Source organism: Cherax quadricarinatus, chromosome 1 (genome assembly GCF_038502225.1).
Source record: "Cherax quadricarinatus isolate ZL_2023a chromosome 1, ASM3850222v1, whole genome shotgun sequence".
NCBI lineage: Eukaryota > Metazoa > Arthropoda > Malacostraca > Decapoda > Parastacidae > Cherax > Cherax quadricarinatus.
The window spans coordinates 93,147,506-93,164,350 of NC_091292.1; the positions used below are offsets into that span (position 1 = coordinate 93,147,506).

Below are 16,845 nucleotides of genomic sequence, written 5' to 3' on the forward strand. Positions count from 1 at the left end.
GTCGTAACTGCTTATCCTTAAACAAACTAGACCTAATAATATTGACTTGCGCACCAGAGTCCATGAACAAATGAACGGGCGCATTATGAACAGATGCTTGCACTATAGGGCCTATGGTTGCATTGGAAGTTATGTGCAAACAAAAAGGTGGATTGTCATCAGAAAAGACTTGTTCTACTTCATCCCCAAAATCATCTATGTCAGAGACATGTGAAGCAACATCATCAGCAGGATTGTCATTCTCGAGACTGCTTAAGGCTTCAAAGGAATTGTGAACGGGGATGGTGTACTCATTATCACCTACTGTCACCATGGGACGGTTTGACTGGGGCGCTCGAATTCCCCCGAATTGGAAGAACGAGCCTGGTTCTGGTTAGTTTGAGAACTGGAAGAATTAGCCTGGTTCTGGTTATTTTGAGAACCATGATATCTGTTTCCTCTACGGGTTCTGCGGTTGGAACGGCCACGGAAAGACCTAGAGTACTGAAGGTTATAGAGAGCATTGCACTCAGATGTGTCATGTCCATGTATTCTATGATAAGTACAGTAGGGAAGATCTGGGTACTCATCATCAGTACGACGTCTCTTAGGGTAACTATCAGGACAATTAATTGCAATATGGCCACGGAAACCACAGTTGTAACAAGTCCGCCGACTATGGTTACTGAATGTACTATGAATACTACGAGGTTTATAACGACTCTGTACACTGGTTCTTGGTGATCTCTGAGATGGTTGACGACCACGATTTGTCTCTGTGGCGCAAACAAGAGGTGGTGCAGACTGAGGCATAGGTGTGAAATTACTTTTGATACATGGGAAAGTACCCTGGGGGCACAAGGAACGTACATGATTTAAGGCTGTAAGTGGTTCCATCGTCACAGTTGGAGGATGAGCCTCATAAGCACACACGGAAGCAGGTGGCATTAGTTCTTTAATTGCTCCAAAAGCTGCTATTTTAGCAAGCGATTCTGTAAATGGTTTAGCCTCTTCAGGGAGGAAAGCTGATGACTGGACAGCATTGATAAATGATGATAAAAGTTTGTCTAATCTAACAGCAAATGCACTCAACGATTCATTACTCATGGGTGTAGCATTCACTAGTTCCCTAAGAACGACATATGGATCAGCTGTTTTTACTGGGACAAGGAAAGAACGAATCAGTTCCTCATATTGTGACCACTTAGTAAGATTCCTGAAGTCTCGCATATCAAGGAGATCAACAACGTGAACAGCAGCAGGGGATCGATAAAGAGCTTCTTTAGCAAGTCTGATAAGACTTTCCTCTGAAGGAGGACCTTCAACTAGAGCACTAGCACGAGAACGAATGGCCGCAAACCATGCTTCAAGACTATGTACATGGCCATTGAATAAAGGTAACGCATCAAGGGAATCACGAGTATAACTATAGTATCTCGGTGTCTGGGTCGGTCTGTCAGTCGGTAAGGAACTGTGAGGACTGATGACAGGAGCAGCAGTAGCCTGAGAGGTCTGAGTGTCGACATTCACTAAAGTATCACTTGACGGTATGTGAGACATAATGGCAAAGTAGCACGAGAACAAATAAGGCAAAAATAATGAACAATAAAAATGATGTAAAATGCTAGAATTGAAATAAAAGATATGCAACTAATTCTGCAGAAGTAAAAAAAAAAATGTCTAAGATACACTGCAAGAGGAAGGACAACTCAATTTAAAGGACTATTGGTCAAGATAAAAAAATTTACATTGAAATATACAAGTAAAAATATTACTGGAGACTGAATTAAATGCAAAATGAGCTGTCTTTACTCTTGCTAATAAAGAAATTAATTAATAAAATTTTAAATCAATGTAAAAAGTATAAAATAAAATTACTAAATTGTTAACTGGGAAATTTAAGTATTTTCTAAGAATGCATAGACAAAATTAAAATATAATTCATAAAAATATTAATAAAAGAAAATAAAAGAACAAGTGCAACAAAATAATTCGCTGCAGAACAAGTGCAACAAAATAAGGTGTAGAAATAATCACTGCAGTAATAAAGTGTCACTGGGAAAACTCAGGTTAAACAATGAAATAAAAATATGAAGAAAAAACTGATTGAACACTTTAACTCTTAATTGTAAATTAGACAAAACAGTTTACTCAAACAGAGTAAAGAAAACACTTTACGTTAAAAGTAATTGAAATTACATCAAGAGTGAATTTGTTCAAAGAAATATAAAAATATGAATAAAATAAAACAAAGGAACAAAACGGGAAGTGTAAAACTTACAGTGACAGGGCACACTTCATTATTAGTATATTCTTACAACAAAATCTTGCTGTGACTGATACGACAAAAATTTGCTGGCAAAAATAATTGTACACAGTCTGCGAAAAAATTAGAGGAATGAGACACTGCTGGCATACGAAAAAAAAAAGACACACATAGAAATAAATGGATAATTTGGTATACTGGGGTGAATATCACTGCATGAAATACAATGACAATTACTGGAGAATACAACGCTGAAAGAATACAATAAAAAAAATGAATCACTTCACACAGAGTGACTGACTGGTACACTACACAATAATACTTACTACAGACAGGAGTAGCATAAAAAAAACACATAAAAAAAAATATAAGATAAACGATAATACTGAAAAATATTGTAAAAAATAACGAGTCAAAGAAAAATTGAGTCTACACTGAAAACACAAGGTTTAGAGTACACAAGAAATTTACTATAAATGTCTCACACACGCAAATGTCTTTAAATGCAAGAAAAATGTCTCTAAACTATCACTGAAGTCTGTAGTAGTCGGGTGATGACTGGTGATGAGGAAGGTTGTCCTGCACGGTGATGACACCGACACTCACACTGTCGTCGTGAAGAAATGCGCTTTCTCGGTGGACTCACATAATTGGCTTTATCGTTGGCGCTCACCTACAATCTCTTGACCAATTATGTGAGCCAAAACAGTATTAGGACCCGGTACAAGGGTGCAAACAACCACAGGTAGATGGGGTGGGTGGCTGGTGGTTGGTGGTTGGTGGTGGTTTGGTGGAGGGAGAGTGGTGGGCGAGATGACTCTCGCTGGCGCACTGCGCGCACCCCACTCTACCCACGAAGGTGGCTTGATAAGCCACTCTATGCCACAGGAATGGTGAAAACCACTCTTAGCATCCAACAGGGAGCACAAAGCGATATAGACAATACTTCAGAGGAACTTGGCTTACTTCTTACTGCGTGGCTTACTTCTCTCTCTCAGCTGGGTTAGAAGCTGGGTTGGCTGACTGGCTTACCCCACGAGAATGGCTGACTGGAAGACGTGTAACGATGCACAAAGCACGGAGGAGCAGTTGGATGACAGGAGACAGGCTGGATGATAGGCTGACTGGCGTTCACTTCCACAGTCTGGCTTACTGACTGGCTTAATTGCAAAATCCGGGTCAACCCCTCGGAGATTGAAGCAATTAGCACACGAACTAAGCCAGGAAGCTTGAAACGGCTGCAACAGGCTTGCAGGCTGGAGGTGGTGAGTGAGGGGAGCAAGTAGCTAGTGGGTGAGACGGTTCACCTTTGACCCTGCCAGCTACTCACAAACAGTCTTCTAACGTCTTGAATTACCCATAAAAACTAAATCCACGCTCCACACCGCTGTCACCATTTATCATATGGGAGTTCGAACACGTGGATTAGGTAAAGAAATACTCACGTAGGCTGGTAGTACGTATAATTACAGATAATGTGGAGAGAGCCCTTATAGCCGTACCTATCTCTCTTGCTCACTCTCGTCAACTGACTGGCCGCCTGGCACAGTACCCATATGTGAGGGGGTCTTTGAATACTGCTAGGTCAGCACAATATGAATAGACAGTGACTCAGGCAGAGACGGTTGGTCTGTTGAGTCAACAGGATAACATCGGATAGGGTTGGTTACTGGTAACTGGTTACTACTACTGAGAGCCTGTCTCTTTCTATTTTACATCTACTCCTCCTTTTTCTTAGAGGAATAAGCCTTGTGCATACATCGAGTGCCACCGAGTTAATCTGTTCTAGGCATAAGTTGGGGTCTGTGTTGCTTAGTATATCTTCCCAGCTTATATCGGTTAGGACTTGGTTTACTTGGTCCCACTTTATGTTTTTGTTATTGAAGTTGAATTTGGTGAATGCTCCCTCGTGACTAGTCTCATTATGTCGGTCTGGGGCTCCACGCATACATGTCTGAACCTCAATTATGTTGTGATCTGAGTATATTGTTTTTGATATGGTGACATTTCTTATCAGATCATCATTGTTAGTGAAGATGAGGTCTAGTGTATTCTCCAGTCTAGTAGGCTCTATTATTTGCTGGTTTAAATTGAATTTTGTGCAGAGATTTAAAAGCTCGTGTGAGTTTTCATCAGAGCTGCCTCCTGGTGTTATTACTGCAACAATATTATTTGCTTTATTCCTCCATTTTAGGTGCCTTAAGTTGAAATCCCCCAGGAGCAAGATGTTGGGTGCAGGAGCTGGAAGATTTTCCAGACAGTGGTCAATTTTTAACATCTGTTCCTGGAATTGCTGGGATGTTGCATCCGGAGGCTTGTAGACTACCACAATGACTAGGTTTTGGTTCTCGACCTTTACTGCTAAAACTTCCACTACATCATTTGAGGCATTAAGCAGTTCTGTGCAAACAAGTGACTCTGCAATGTACAGGCCAACCCCCCCTTTTGCCTGTTCACTCTGTCGCATCTGTATAGGTTGTAACCTGGGATCCATATTTCGTTGTCCAAGTGATCCTTTATGTGGGTCTCAGTGAAAGCCGCGAACATTGCCTTTGCCTCTGCAAGCAGTCCACGGATGAAAGGTATTTTGTTGTTTGTTGCTGGCTTTAGACCCTGTATATTTGCAAAGAAGAATGTTATCGGACTGGTGGTATTGTTGGTACTGGGGGGGATTTTTTTCCGGCATTAGTATCTGTATCTGTTGGTTTGGAGTGGAGGCCATCGACTGTGGTTCCACTTCAGGAATGACTGGATTTGGTGTACGATTTCTGCCATTTCCTGCCAGTTTTTTTTCCTTCCTGGCACTAAAAAACCTCTCCCTCTTGAGTGGCTGTGGCTACCCAGGTTTTCCCATGGCCTGGATGTTTTGTATCTTTTTGTCCCCTTTAGATGGTATGCCTGGCAATTTAAGTTATAGCACAGTCTTTCCTGTGCTGAAGAGGTACACAGTTCAGTGTGAAAAAGCTTACAGGAAGGGAGTTTGCATTTTCCTGTTGTCATATGGGCATGGCATTTTCTAGGGTGGTCATAGTTGCACGTCCCATCTGTTTTTCCAGATTTCCAATGCCAGTAGATACCAAGTGCATAGTATGTGCACAGGCTTGGTTTCCGTTTGCCTTGGGTTTCTGTGACTGTATTCCCTGTTGGTGCATGTTTCCCTGTCTTACTTCTATCCTCCCTAGCACCAACAATGGAGCTCCCACCAGTTGTTTTGGGTAATATATCCTCACTATTGCTAGTGGAGTCCTCTTGTTTGCTATTTCCTGCAGTATTTCTAGTTTGCAATATTGGTTTTATCTTATCTTTGACTACACTTGTTTCCCTACTATGGCTCCTGTCCCCTATGAGGTCATTTATATGTATTCCTTCCTGCGTATAATTCCCGACTACCTGGACAAAATCTCCAGCTTCACCATTACTGTCTCCCAGGACAGCATCTCCAGCTTCACCATTACTGTCTCCCAGGACAGCACCTCCAGCTTCACCATTACTGTCTCCCAGGACAGCACCTCCAGCTTCACCATTACTGTCTCCCAGGACAGCACTGTCAGCCCCACATTTACTGACTACCAGGACTTCATCTCCAGCCTTACAGTTTCTGACTACGTGGCCAGTATCAAGGGCAGTACCATTCAGCCCAGACTTTTTATGTTCCCATCTGTTGTAGAAAGCTTCCAGGTTTTCTATGAAAGCAGCTTTGATGTTGTCCTCTTTTAATACCCTTGTGATTTTAGTCCACAGATTTATCTCATTTGGGCATACCCAAAAACACTTACCTGTTTTAACACTGCTTGTAGCTAGTTCTTGGATATCTGCACAAGGGGCGTGACACCAGTTTCCACAAAAATGACAATTTACCCATGTGGAAGCCCATTTGTTTGACTGACCACAGACTACACACAGCTTCATAATGATTTGAATGGTTGACTGTGTGTGTGTGTTAGCGAATGGAGACCAATGGTTTTTAGAATTTGACGTGCTGTTGGAGTGCGAGCAGGGTAATATTTATGAAGGGATTCAAGGAAACCGGCAGTCCGGACTTGAGTCCTGGAGATGGGAAGTACAGTGCCTGCACTCTGAATAAGGGGTATTAATGTTGCAGTTTTATAACTGTAGCGTAAGTGCGCCTCTGGAAAGACAGTGATGGAGTGAATGATGGTGAAAGTTTTTCTTTTTCAGGTCACCCTACCTTGGTGGGAAACGGCCGATGTGTTAAAAAAAAAAATATTTTACCAGGAGCACAAGCCATCGATCCAGCCAACAGCACTCTCCTTGGTGCTCCTCTTGGGCCCAGTCCCATTGATCTGATCCTAGAAAAGAAAATATCAGACCTCAGGATGAAAGACATTGATACACATGATACCTTCTGCCTCCTCACCAGGTGCCTGTCCATCCCAAAACTTACCTACTTTATGAGATGCTCCCCAGCCTTCGGCAGTCTGAAACTCGAGGAATATGACTCCCTCCTTAAGACTTTCCTAAAATGGGCCATAACATTGTCATTGTACAGGTTGCCAACATGGCTTGCAGTAGCTGTGTCAGGGTGATTTTCATCTGTAAAGGTTTGCAGTTCAACCCACTTTACACACATTTCCTTAATCTCTTTTTTTCAATTCCATACTAATTCTTGCCCTTTTTACCACAGGGATGGCACTAGAAGCTTTCTTGTGGTCCATGGTGACTTATTTTGTAGTTGCAAGCACTAAAAACACTGGGATAATGTGAAATGTACCGAATGTATGCGTAGATGCGACCGCACTGGCTGGTTTGTAAACACTGGTGCTGAAGCCGCACGTGGGACGCGTCTTGGATGAATCACATAAGGAGAGTTTTTTTAGTGTGAGGCGAGGCAAAATTTTTGCGTTCAAATGCTTCGTATGGCAGATTTAACGTAACGCGATGTGTTCATAAGGCGGGGGTCTACTGTACATGTATATTGTCCTTGTCTCCAGACAAACTCGTCTACCGCCGACACCGCCCATACCACTACATCAATTACATATTTTATTCATTTTAGAGTAGATATCAGGTTTCTATGTTATTTATATTGTTTATTATGTCATATTAGATGAAGTGAGATAGATAAATAAACTGTAGTTGATATTAGCGAAATTATTGAAGTACAGAATTCCACTGGAACGGATTAATTGCATTTTAGTTAATTTAACTGAGGAAAGTTGGCTCTGCAAAAGAAGAATACAGTGGACCCCCGGTTAACGATTTTAATCCGTGCAAGAGGGGTAATTGTTATGCGAAATAATCGTTATGTGAATGAATTTTCCCCATAAGAAATAATGGAAATAAAATTAATCCGTGCAAGACACCCAAAAGTATGAAAAAAAATTTTTTTTTTACCACATGAAATGTTAATTTTAATACACACAAACTGAAAAAGGCATGCACACTTACATGACACTTACTTTTATTGAAGATCTGGTGATGATTTATTGTATGGGATGAGGGGAGAGCATTATCTTCTTAATGTTTAGAAGGGGAATCCCCTTCCATTCGGACTTGAGGTAGCAAGTCCTTTTCTGGGGTTACTTCCCTTCTTCTTTTAATGCCACTAGGGCCAGCTTCAGAGTCACTGGACTTCTTTCGCACAAGATATCTGTCCATAGTGGCCTGTACCTCTCGTTCCTTTATGACTTGCCTAAAGTGTTTCACAACATTGTCAGTGTAATAATCACCAGCACGGCTTGCAATAGCTGTGTGAGGGTGATTTTCATCCATGAAGGTTTGCACTTCAAGCCACTTTGCACAGATTTCCTTTATCTTTGTAGTAGGCAACTTCTTCAATTTCTCTCTCCCCTCCTCTGAACCAGTTTCCCCAGGTCTGGCCTCTTGCTCTTGAAGTTGATCTATCAGCTCATCAGTGGTTAGTTCTTCATTGTCCTCCTCCACCAACTCTTCCACATCCTCCCCACTAACCTCCAACCCCAAGGACTTTCCCAATGCCACAATGGATTCCTCAACTGGCATAATTCTCAGGGTTAGCCTCAAACCCTTCAAAATCCCTTTTGTCTACACATTCTGGCCACAGTTTCTTCCAAGCAGAGTTCAAGGTCCTCTTAGTCACTTCCTCCCAAGCCTTACCTATAAGGTTTACACAATTGAGGATATTAAAGTGATCTCTCCAAAACTCTCTTAGAGTCAGTTGAGTTTCTGAGGTCATTACAAAGCACCTTTCAAACAGAGCTTTTGTGTACAGTTTCTTGAAGTTGGAAATAACCTGCTGGTCCATGGGCTGCAGGAGAGGAGTGGTATTAGGAGGCAAAAACTTCACCTTAATGAAGCTCATGTCCCCATAAAGTCGCTCTGCCACGTCTGTAGGATGACCAGGGGCATTGTCTAACACCAGGAGGCACTTAAGTTCTAATTTCTTTTCAGTTAGGTAATCTTTCACATTGGGGGCAAATGCATGGTGTAACCAGTTATAGAAAAATTCCCTAGTGACCCATGCCTTACTGTTTGCCCTCCACAGCACACACAAATTATCCTTGAGGACATTCTTTTGCCTGAACGCTCTGGGAGTTTCAGAGTGATACACTAATAAAGGCTTCACTTTGCAATCACCAGTAGCATTGGCACACATGAGAAGAGTAAGCCTGTCTTTCATAGGCTTATGTCCTGGGAGTGCCTTTTCCTCCTGAGTAATGTAGGTCCTGCTTGGCATTTTCTTCCAGAACAGGCCTGTTTCATCACAATTAAACACTTGTTCAGGTTTCAGTCCTTCAGTTTCTATGTACTCCTTGAATTCCTGCACATATTTTTCAGCCGCTTTGTGGTCCGAACTGGCAGCCTCACCATGCCTTATCACACTATGGATGCCACTACGCTTCTTAAATCTCTCAAACCAACCTTTGCTGGCCTTAAATTCACTCACATCATCACTAGTTGCAGGCATTTTTTTAATTAAATCCTCATGCAACTTCCTAGCCTTTTCACATATGATCGCTTGAGAGACGCTATCTCCTGCTAGCTGTTTTTCATTTATCCACACCAATAAGAGTCTCTCAACATCTTCCATCACTTGCGATCTTTGTTTCGAAAACACAGTTAAACCTTTGGCAAGAACAGCTTCCTTGATTGTCTTTCTGGTGCCCACAATAGTAGCGATGGTTGATTGGGGTTTCTTGTACAACTTGACTAGGTCGGCGATACGCACTCCACTTTCATACTTATCAATGATCTCTTTCTTCATTTCAATGGGAATTCTTACCCTTATTGGTGTACGGTTGGCACTAGAAGCTTTCTTGGGGCCCATGGTCACTTATTTTCCAGAAACAGCACCGAAAACACTGTAATAATACGAAATATTCCGAGTGTATGCTTGGATGTTACCGCGGAGGCTGGCTGGTAAACAATGGCACGGGCGGCACATGTGAGGCTGGCTGAGGGCGCACATTGGACGCGTCTCGGACGAAAATCGGTGAGCGGGTTTTTAATCGGTATGCGCGGCAAAAATTTTGCGATTAAAGTAAGCGGTATGCGAAATAATCGCTATGTGATGCCATCGTTATGCGGGGGTCCACTGTATATTGTTGTCCAGAGGGCTGAGGAAGGGTTGTTGAGGTGGTTCGGACATGTGGAGAGAATGGAGCGAAACAGAATAACTTCAAGAGTGTATCAGTTTGTAGTGGAAGGAAGGCGGGGTAGGGGTCGGCCTAGGAAAGGTTGGAGGGAGGGGGTAAAGGAGGTTTCGTGTGCGAGGGGCTTGGACTTCCAGCAGGCATGTTTGAGCGTGTTTGATAGGAGTGAATGGAGACAAATGGTTTTTAATACTTGACGTGCTGTTGGAGTGTGAGCAAAGTAACATTTATGAAGGGGTTCAGGGAAACCGGCAGGCCGGACTTGAGTCCTGGAGATGGGAAGTACAGTGCCTGCACTCTGAAGGAGGGGTGTTAATGTTGCAGTTTAAAAACTGTAGTGTAAAGCACCCTTCTGGCAAGACAGTGATGGAGTGAATGATGGTGAAAGTTTTCTTTTTCGGGCCACCCTGCCTTGGTGGGAATCAGCCAGTGTGATAATAAAAAAAAAAAAAATAATGCTAATATCAACTCTGCAGGTTATTTATCTATCACAATTGATCTAATATGATATAATAAACAATATCAATAACATAGAAACATGATATATGTATACTCTAGAATGAATAAAATACATGTAGTATGTCATTATGTGACGAGTGGTGGTGGCCACTCCTGAGGTAAAAATAATTATCACTCTGACCATATCTTCCCATTCTTGCCCTTCTGAGGTCTTATAAGAGAAAACAGAGTGTTTGAGAGGCTAACTGCACTAGATCACTAATTTCATAAGGAAAACGCTGAAACAAAAGCGATTTTCTCGTGTTTTTCTATGATTTCATGCTTTAATTCAATGGACATCATCATCATCATCATCTCAGCACTGTCCTTTGCACTTACTTTCTTAGAACCCATGGTTAGAAAAAATAAATTTGGCAAAATAACTGCACTAAAAGCACAAAATGCTGGGATGGTAGATGGATGCTGTGGGGTTTGCTGCTCCAACTAGTGGCAGTGTATATAAAGCTCGTTCATAACTCGGATTTTGGCTCACAGCTCAGCAAAAAATCGACCGAGCAACGGGTTGCAACTCGGAAAGCTCGTAAGTTGGGGCACTCGTAAGTCAAGGTACCACTGTATTTCTTACCTTAAATAGTGGTTGCTGGTGTATGTCAGTGATTGTGAAGACACCAGAGATGCATGGTTTGGCCCTACTGGGCTGAGGTGGATGGATGTTGGTTGTCAGCAGAAGTGGATGGAAGAGGTTCTGGTACTAAAATCGATGGTTGTTTTGGAGTGTGCATAAATCCTGTAATGGGTCCCTTGGCTCTTTTACCCTGCAGTACATTATACAGTAGATGGTAAGGCATCATCAGCTGGTCTAGACCCCATTTCAAAGCACTCCTTTCAGATTTGTCAGGGTCCTCTTCAGTGAAAAAATCTGCCAGTTTAGCAGCAACATGGAACTGCTCACATAACTGCTGCAATATTAACTGTTTTTCTTCAGGTTGTTCTTCATCTTCTGTTATGTGGCTCCCTTGTATCTGTGCATTGAGCTCTGCCAGCATTTCCTCTGGACTTCTGTCTTGAGCATCATCATTTTCTAAGAGCTCATTCACATCTTCAAAACCATCACCTGGAGTTTACCTGGAGAGAGTTCTGGGGGTCAACGCCCCCGTGGCCCGGTCTGTGACCAGGCCTCCTGGTGGATCAGAGCCTGATCAACCAGGCTGTTGCTGCTGGCTGCACGCAAACCAACATACGAGCCACAGCCCGGCTGATCAGGAACTGACTTTAGGTGCTTGTCCAGTGCCAGCTTGAAGACTGCCAGGGGTCTGTTGGTAATCCCCCTTATGTGTGCTGGGAGGCAGTTGAACAGTCTCGGGCCCCTGACACTTATTGTATGGTCTCTTAACGTGCTAGTGACACCCCTGCTTTTCATTGGGGGGATGGTGCATCGTCTGCCAAGTCTTTTGCTTTCGTAGTGAGTGATTTTCGTGTGCAAGTTCGGTACTAGTCCCTCTAGGATTTTCCAGGTGTATATAATCATGTATCTCTCCCTCCTGCGTTCCAGGGAATACAGGTTTAGGAACCTCAAGCGCTCCCAGTAATTGAGGTGTTTTATCTCCGTTATGCGCGCCGTGAAAGTTCTCTGTACATTCTCTAGGTCGGCAATTTCACCTGCCTTGAAAGGTGCTGTTAGTGTGCAGCAATACTCCAGCCTAGATAGAACAAGTGACCTGAAGAGTGTCATCATGGGCTTGGCCTCCCTAGTTTTGAAGGTTCTCATTATCCATCCTGTCATTTTTCTAGCAGATGCGATTGATACAATGTTATGGTCCTTGAAGGTGAGATCCTCCGACATGATCACTCCCAGGTCTTTGACGTTGGTGTTTTGCTCTATTTTTTGGCCAGAATTTGTTTTGTACTCTGATGAAGATTTAATTTCCTCATGTTTACCATATCCTTGCCAGCTGAATAATTTCCTGAACCTGACTTTCAAGCAAGGGAAAACCAATGGAAGAACTAACTACAGAGGGCCATAACTTTCCCCAGCCTGCATTTAATGTTGATTGGGGCACTTCATTCCATGTACCCCTAGCATAGCTGATGCCATCTGCAGTGTTAAATTTATTCCAGAAATTTGGTACTGCCAGGTTGGAGTCAGAGCCCATTGATGCAACAAGTCTTTTCATAACTTTTTTGTGTAGTTACACTTGAATGACTTAACTCCCCGATCCAGCGGTTGTATTAAAGATGTATTTGGAGGTAAAAATACAGCTTTTATATGTGGGGTCACATCCAGCAAAGCTTGTGGATGAGTATGGGAATTATCAAGAATGAAGAGATCCTTGACTGCAAGGTTCTTGCTGTGCAGGTAAAACCTGACTTCAGGAATAGTGATGCTTAAACCAGTCAATAAATATTTCCTCTGTCATCCATGCTGACTGGTCTGACCTCCAAATTACTGGTAAGGGTTTTTATCTACACCTTTCAAGGCATGAGGATTCTCAGAGCGACGCTCCAAATTTTTTCCCCTCCCGCAAACTGAACTGTGTTAAGTTAATTTTACGAAGTGTTGTATAAAATTGTGCAGCAATTTTTCAGTAGTGCAATAACCAAAACGTGCCAAATGAAACCGTGTAATATGTATAATGGTCTACTGTTATAGGTAGTAGGTTGGTAGACAGCAACCGCCCAGGGAGGTACTACCGTCCTGCCAAGTGAGTGTAAAACGAAAGCCTGTAATTGTTTTACATGATGGTAGGATTGCTGGTGTCCTTTTTTCTGTCTCATGAACATGCAAGATTTCAGGTACGTCTTGCTACTTCTACTTACACTTAGGTCACACTACACATACATGTACAAGCACATATATACACACCCCTCTGGGTTTTCTTCTATTTTCTTTCTAGTTCTTATTCTTGTTTATTTCCTCTTATCTCCATGGGGAAGTGGAACAGAATTCTTCCTCCGTAAGCCATGCGTGTTGTAAGAGGCGACTAAAATGCCGGGAGCAAGGGGCTAGTAACCTCTTCTCCTGTATATATTACTAAATGTAAAAGGAGAAACTTTCGTTTTTCCTTTTGGGCCACCCCGCCTCGGTGGGATACGGCCGGTGTGTTGGAAGAAAGAAAGAGTCTACTGTATTATAATTTGTTACAGATAGAGGACAGTCAAGCCTAACCTAGCCTAACTGAGAAATTTCCTGAAAGCATTTGTTAGATGGGATGAGTGATCCTTAAAGACCATCAGATAAGAGACATAGTGAAGCGTAAATAAATTCCAGCCTGAACCATGGCAAAAACTGAAATGTTGGGAACAGAAGCGAATCTTAAAAGACCAATAGGTACAGCTCGAGGAGCACTATCACGTAGGTTATTTGAGACGTGATGTGTGTTGACAGGTGAATGAAGCATGTGGGCAATGTGATGTAGAAGAGGGGTGACTTTCAGTTATTTGTTGACAGTTGAGCCTTGGAAGGAAAGCTATGCTCTGCTGTTGCGGAAATTACAAATCCTCTCATGTAGTATTACAGTTGTAACATTCATTGCAAGTCAGTTAGTCTATGCATGAGATGCATATCCAATATAAGTTACCATCTCAAAGAAAACTGTGACTGAATACATTTTTAATTTGAACCCTTCCTTGGATCAAATCTGAGTGCCTCTCAGGTGCTGTATGATCCCTACAGGTTTAGTTCTTCCCCATGATTTAAAATGAAATTTGGATCTTTTGTTAGCTAATAAAAGATTTACATAGAGCTCTGTCAACTTGTGGTTTATCATTAATATTATTTTTTTTTATACCTGAATGTTATTTATGTAATATATCATGCTTTCTTTATTTTGGCAGAAATAAATATTGTAAAAAAAGGCTGGAGCTTATGAGCAGTGAGTGGCCAACTTCATCCTCCCCATGTTTCCCAAGATCAAATATGACATCAACAGTTGCCTCAGACTGCTAGCATCACAGGAACATTACAACTCCCTGCTTTAATACCACACTTTTATTTATGTGAAATGATCAGATTGTGTGACTATACATACTTAAGTATTTGAGTGACATATTAAGTGGACTGTAAATTGAGATACTGTTTTTGCAATGTTACTTTGTGAATATTTATTCCAGCATCTCAGAAAACTTCTTCACTTTCAGTAATATTTATAATAATTCACCTTCAATAATTTTTTTTTTAATAGCAGACATGTAATAATTATTTGTCATCAGATCATATTAAAGAATGCTAAACTATTATTATTTTTTTATATTTCTGTTTTTGGTAATAATCTAGATTTCAAATATTCCATGTTCAAAAATTCAAAGTACGTATTCTTTTCATATTTATATAAACATTGATCTTAAATAAAACATTTCCACTGGTTCCAAACCTTCTCACTGCAACATTTAAAAATGTTCCACAATTATACAAGAGCAAATTCCTAACCATACTGTTCTACAACTATACAAAAGCAACATCATCGCTATACTGTTCCACAACTATACAAAATCAGTATCACTATACTGTTCTATAACTATACAAAAGCAATGGCATCACTGTACTTTAGTCTGATACATTCCTGTTTTTATATCAACTGTTTTATTCAACATATTCATCACCCCACTGGCAATTTTCTTTTCTTTTTTCTTTTTTCTTTCTTTTTTCTTTTTTCTTTTTCCTTTTTTCTTTTTTCTTTTTTCTTTTTTTAACAAGTCGGCCATCTCCCACCGAAGCAGGGTGACCCAAAAAGATAGAAAAAATACTTTTATCATCATTCAACACTTTCACCTCATTCACACATAATCACTGTTTTTGCAGAGGTGCTCAGAAGACAACAGTTTAGAAGCATATACGTATAAAAATACACAACATATCCCTCCTATTTTATTTACATCATTCTTCAAAAACCCTTTCTTTTATTGTGACCTAAGTCTTTTATTTCTAGCGGCAGTTCCAGAAGTTTTATATAAGAGAGTCTTAGGGTTAGCAGCCTGGTTGGAAGAGTGGACCAGGGTACCTGTCTTAAAGTAGTGCTGTTGTTATTATTATTATTATTATTATTATTATTATTATTATTATTATTATTATTATTATTATTATTATTATTAATTAGGGATTATGGAATTTGAGGGGAATGGCCTTCACCTTCTTTGACATCACTCCCTGTTGATTCCCTTATATTTACTTTCATCACCTTGCTATTCTTTTTGTATTTTACTTTCAAACTGCCTCATCCAGACTATGCAGCTTCTTTTCTGAGCCTCTCAGTAGGAGTGTGTTATTTACAAGAAGCAACTTTTACAAGTCCCACTTCCTGTCTAAATTTTGTTATTTGTTGGGGATCACATCTCCAAAAAACTGAAATTGTATTCATTTCTCTTACAAACTCATCAGAAAACCCATTAAAATCTATGACTACATCACATTCATTAAGTCCCATTCTAACTGGAAGCCATTTCCCTTCATTCTTATACACTCTAGCCTATGGCTAACTACCAACATTAAAACCTTTTTACATTTATTTCCAAGTTTTTGAACATGTAACAGAGAATTTCGTGATCTGCCTTGTCATATACTTGTTTATACAGTATCAACACAGTACACTGAAATGCTACTTTTCTTTATCAAAGCATTGCTTGCTTATATGACTCACCACTTCAGGTTTAGCACTTCTCCATTAATATATATTTTTAAATGTGCTTTAGTGTAAACACTTGATTCTCACAGTAGATACAGTCATGGAAGGTGTTGTAAGATAACAAGATGATGATAAAATGAGTAGTTTACTAAGAAAACTGAGGATTGTCTGAAAGAAATGGTACTTAACAGTCGAAGGATAGGAAAATATAAACTGCTTTGGGTAACAGGATGCTTTATTGATATAAAGATCTTCTGATGTAAGTGCAATAAAGATCATATTTATTAATCAGAAGCTACCTGATTAAATTGAAATAGCAGATTGTAAAATTTAATGTCTAATGCTTAAATAAATTTTGTACTTCCTATTCATTGTATGATTTTGTAAAAAAAAAAAAAAATAGTATTGGGTATAATACAACATATATTTTCCTGTGGGAAGAAGTTAATTTAGTCCTGTGAATTTGGCACTTGCTGAGACAAGAAGCAACATTGTACAGTGGCACAGGAACCTATGAATTGATCATGCTGATGGGAGTCCTAAAGGTGTGAGAGAATTGAAGAAGAGATACTAGTCATTGTCTTGACAGTCCAGACTTACCATGAATTATTGCTGATCAATTTCAGTCCTTTCATACACCTTATTAAGGCTTCCAATCACTTGTAAATACAGTAGTTAAACTGGTGTAAGTGTGAAAATAAATAATGTAAAAATAATTTTTTGTATTATCCTTTATATTATAATTAATAAATTTAAATCTTCAAGAAGGTGTCTTAATTGTAGAAAAAACACAGGTACAACCTAAGCTTATTTTGTGACAATAATTTGCTTTTGATAAAGCTACATACTGTGGCCCATAGCCTGGTAGGCAACGCTCTCGCTTCACATACTGAGTGTCCATGGTTCAATCCTCAGCAAGGGTGGAAGCATT

At 40.5% G+C, this 16,845-nt stretch overlaps 1 protein-coding gene across 2 annotated transcripts in view; it reads left to right on the forward strand.

Moving 5' to 3' along the window:
* LOC128689916 (Isocitrate dehydrogenase (NAD(+)) 3 non-catalytic subunit gamma) overlaps positions 1 to 16,630 on the forward strand; it is a 93,006-nt gene extending 76,376 nt beyond the window's left edge. For both annotated transcript variants that reach the window (XM_070084311.1, XM_070084321.1), the window contains exon 10: positions 14,131 to 16,630. Coding sequence is in view for 1 of the 2 variants with exons in the window: in XM_070084321.1 (XP_069940422.1) it covers position 14,131 (1 nt within the window). In the remaining variant the exon portion in view is untranslated. The remainder of the gene's footprint in view (positions 1 to 14,130) is intronic.
* The last annotated feature ends 215 nt before the right edge of the window (positions 16,631 to 16,845 follow it).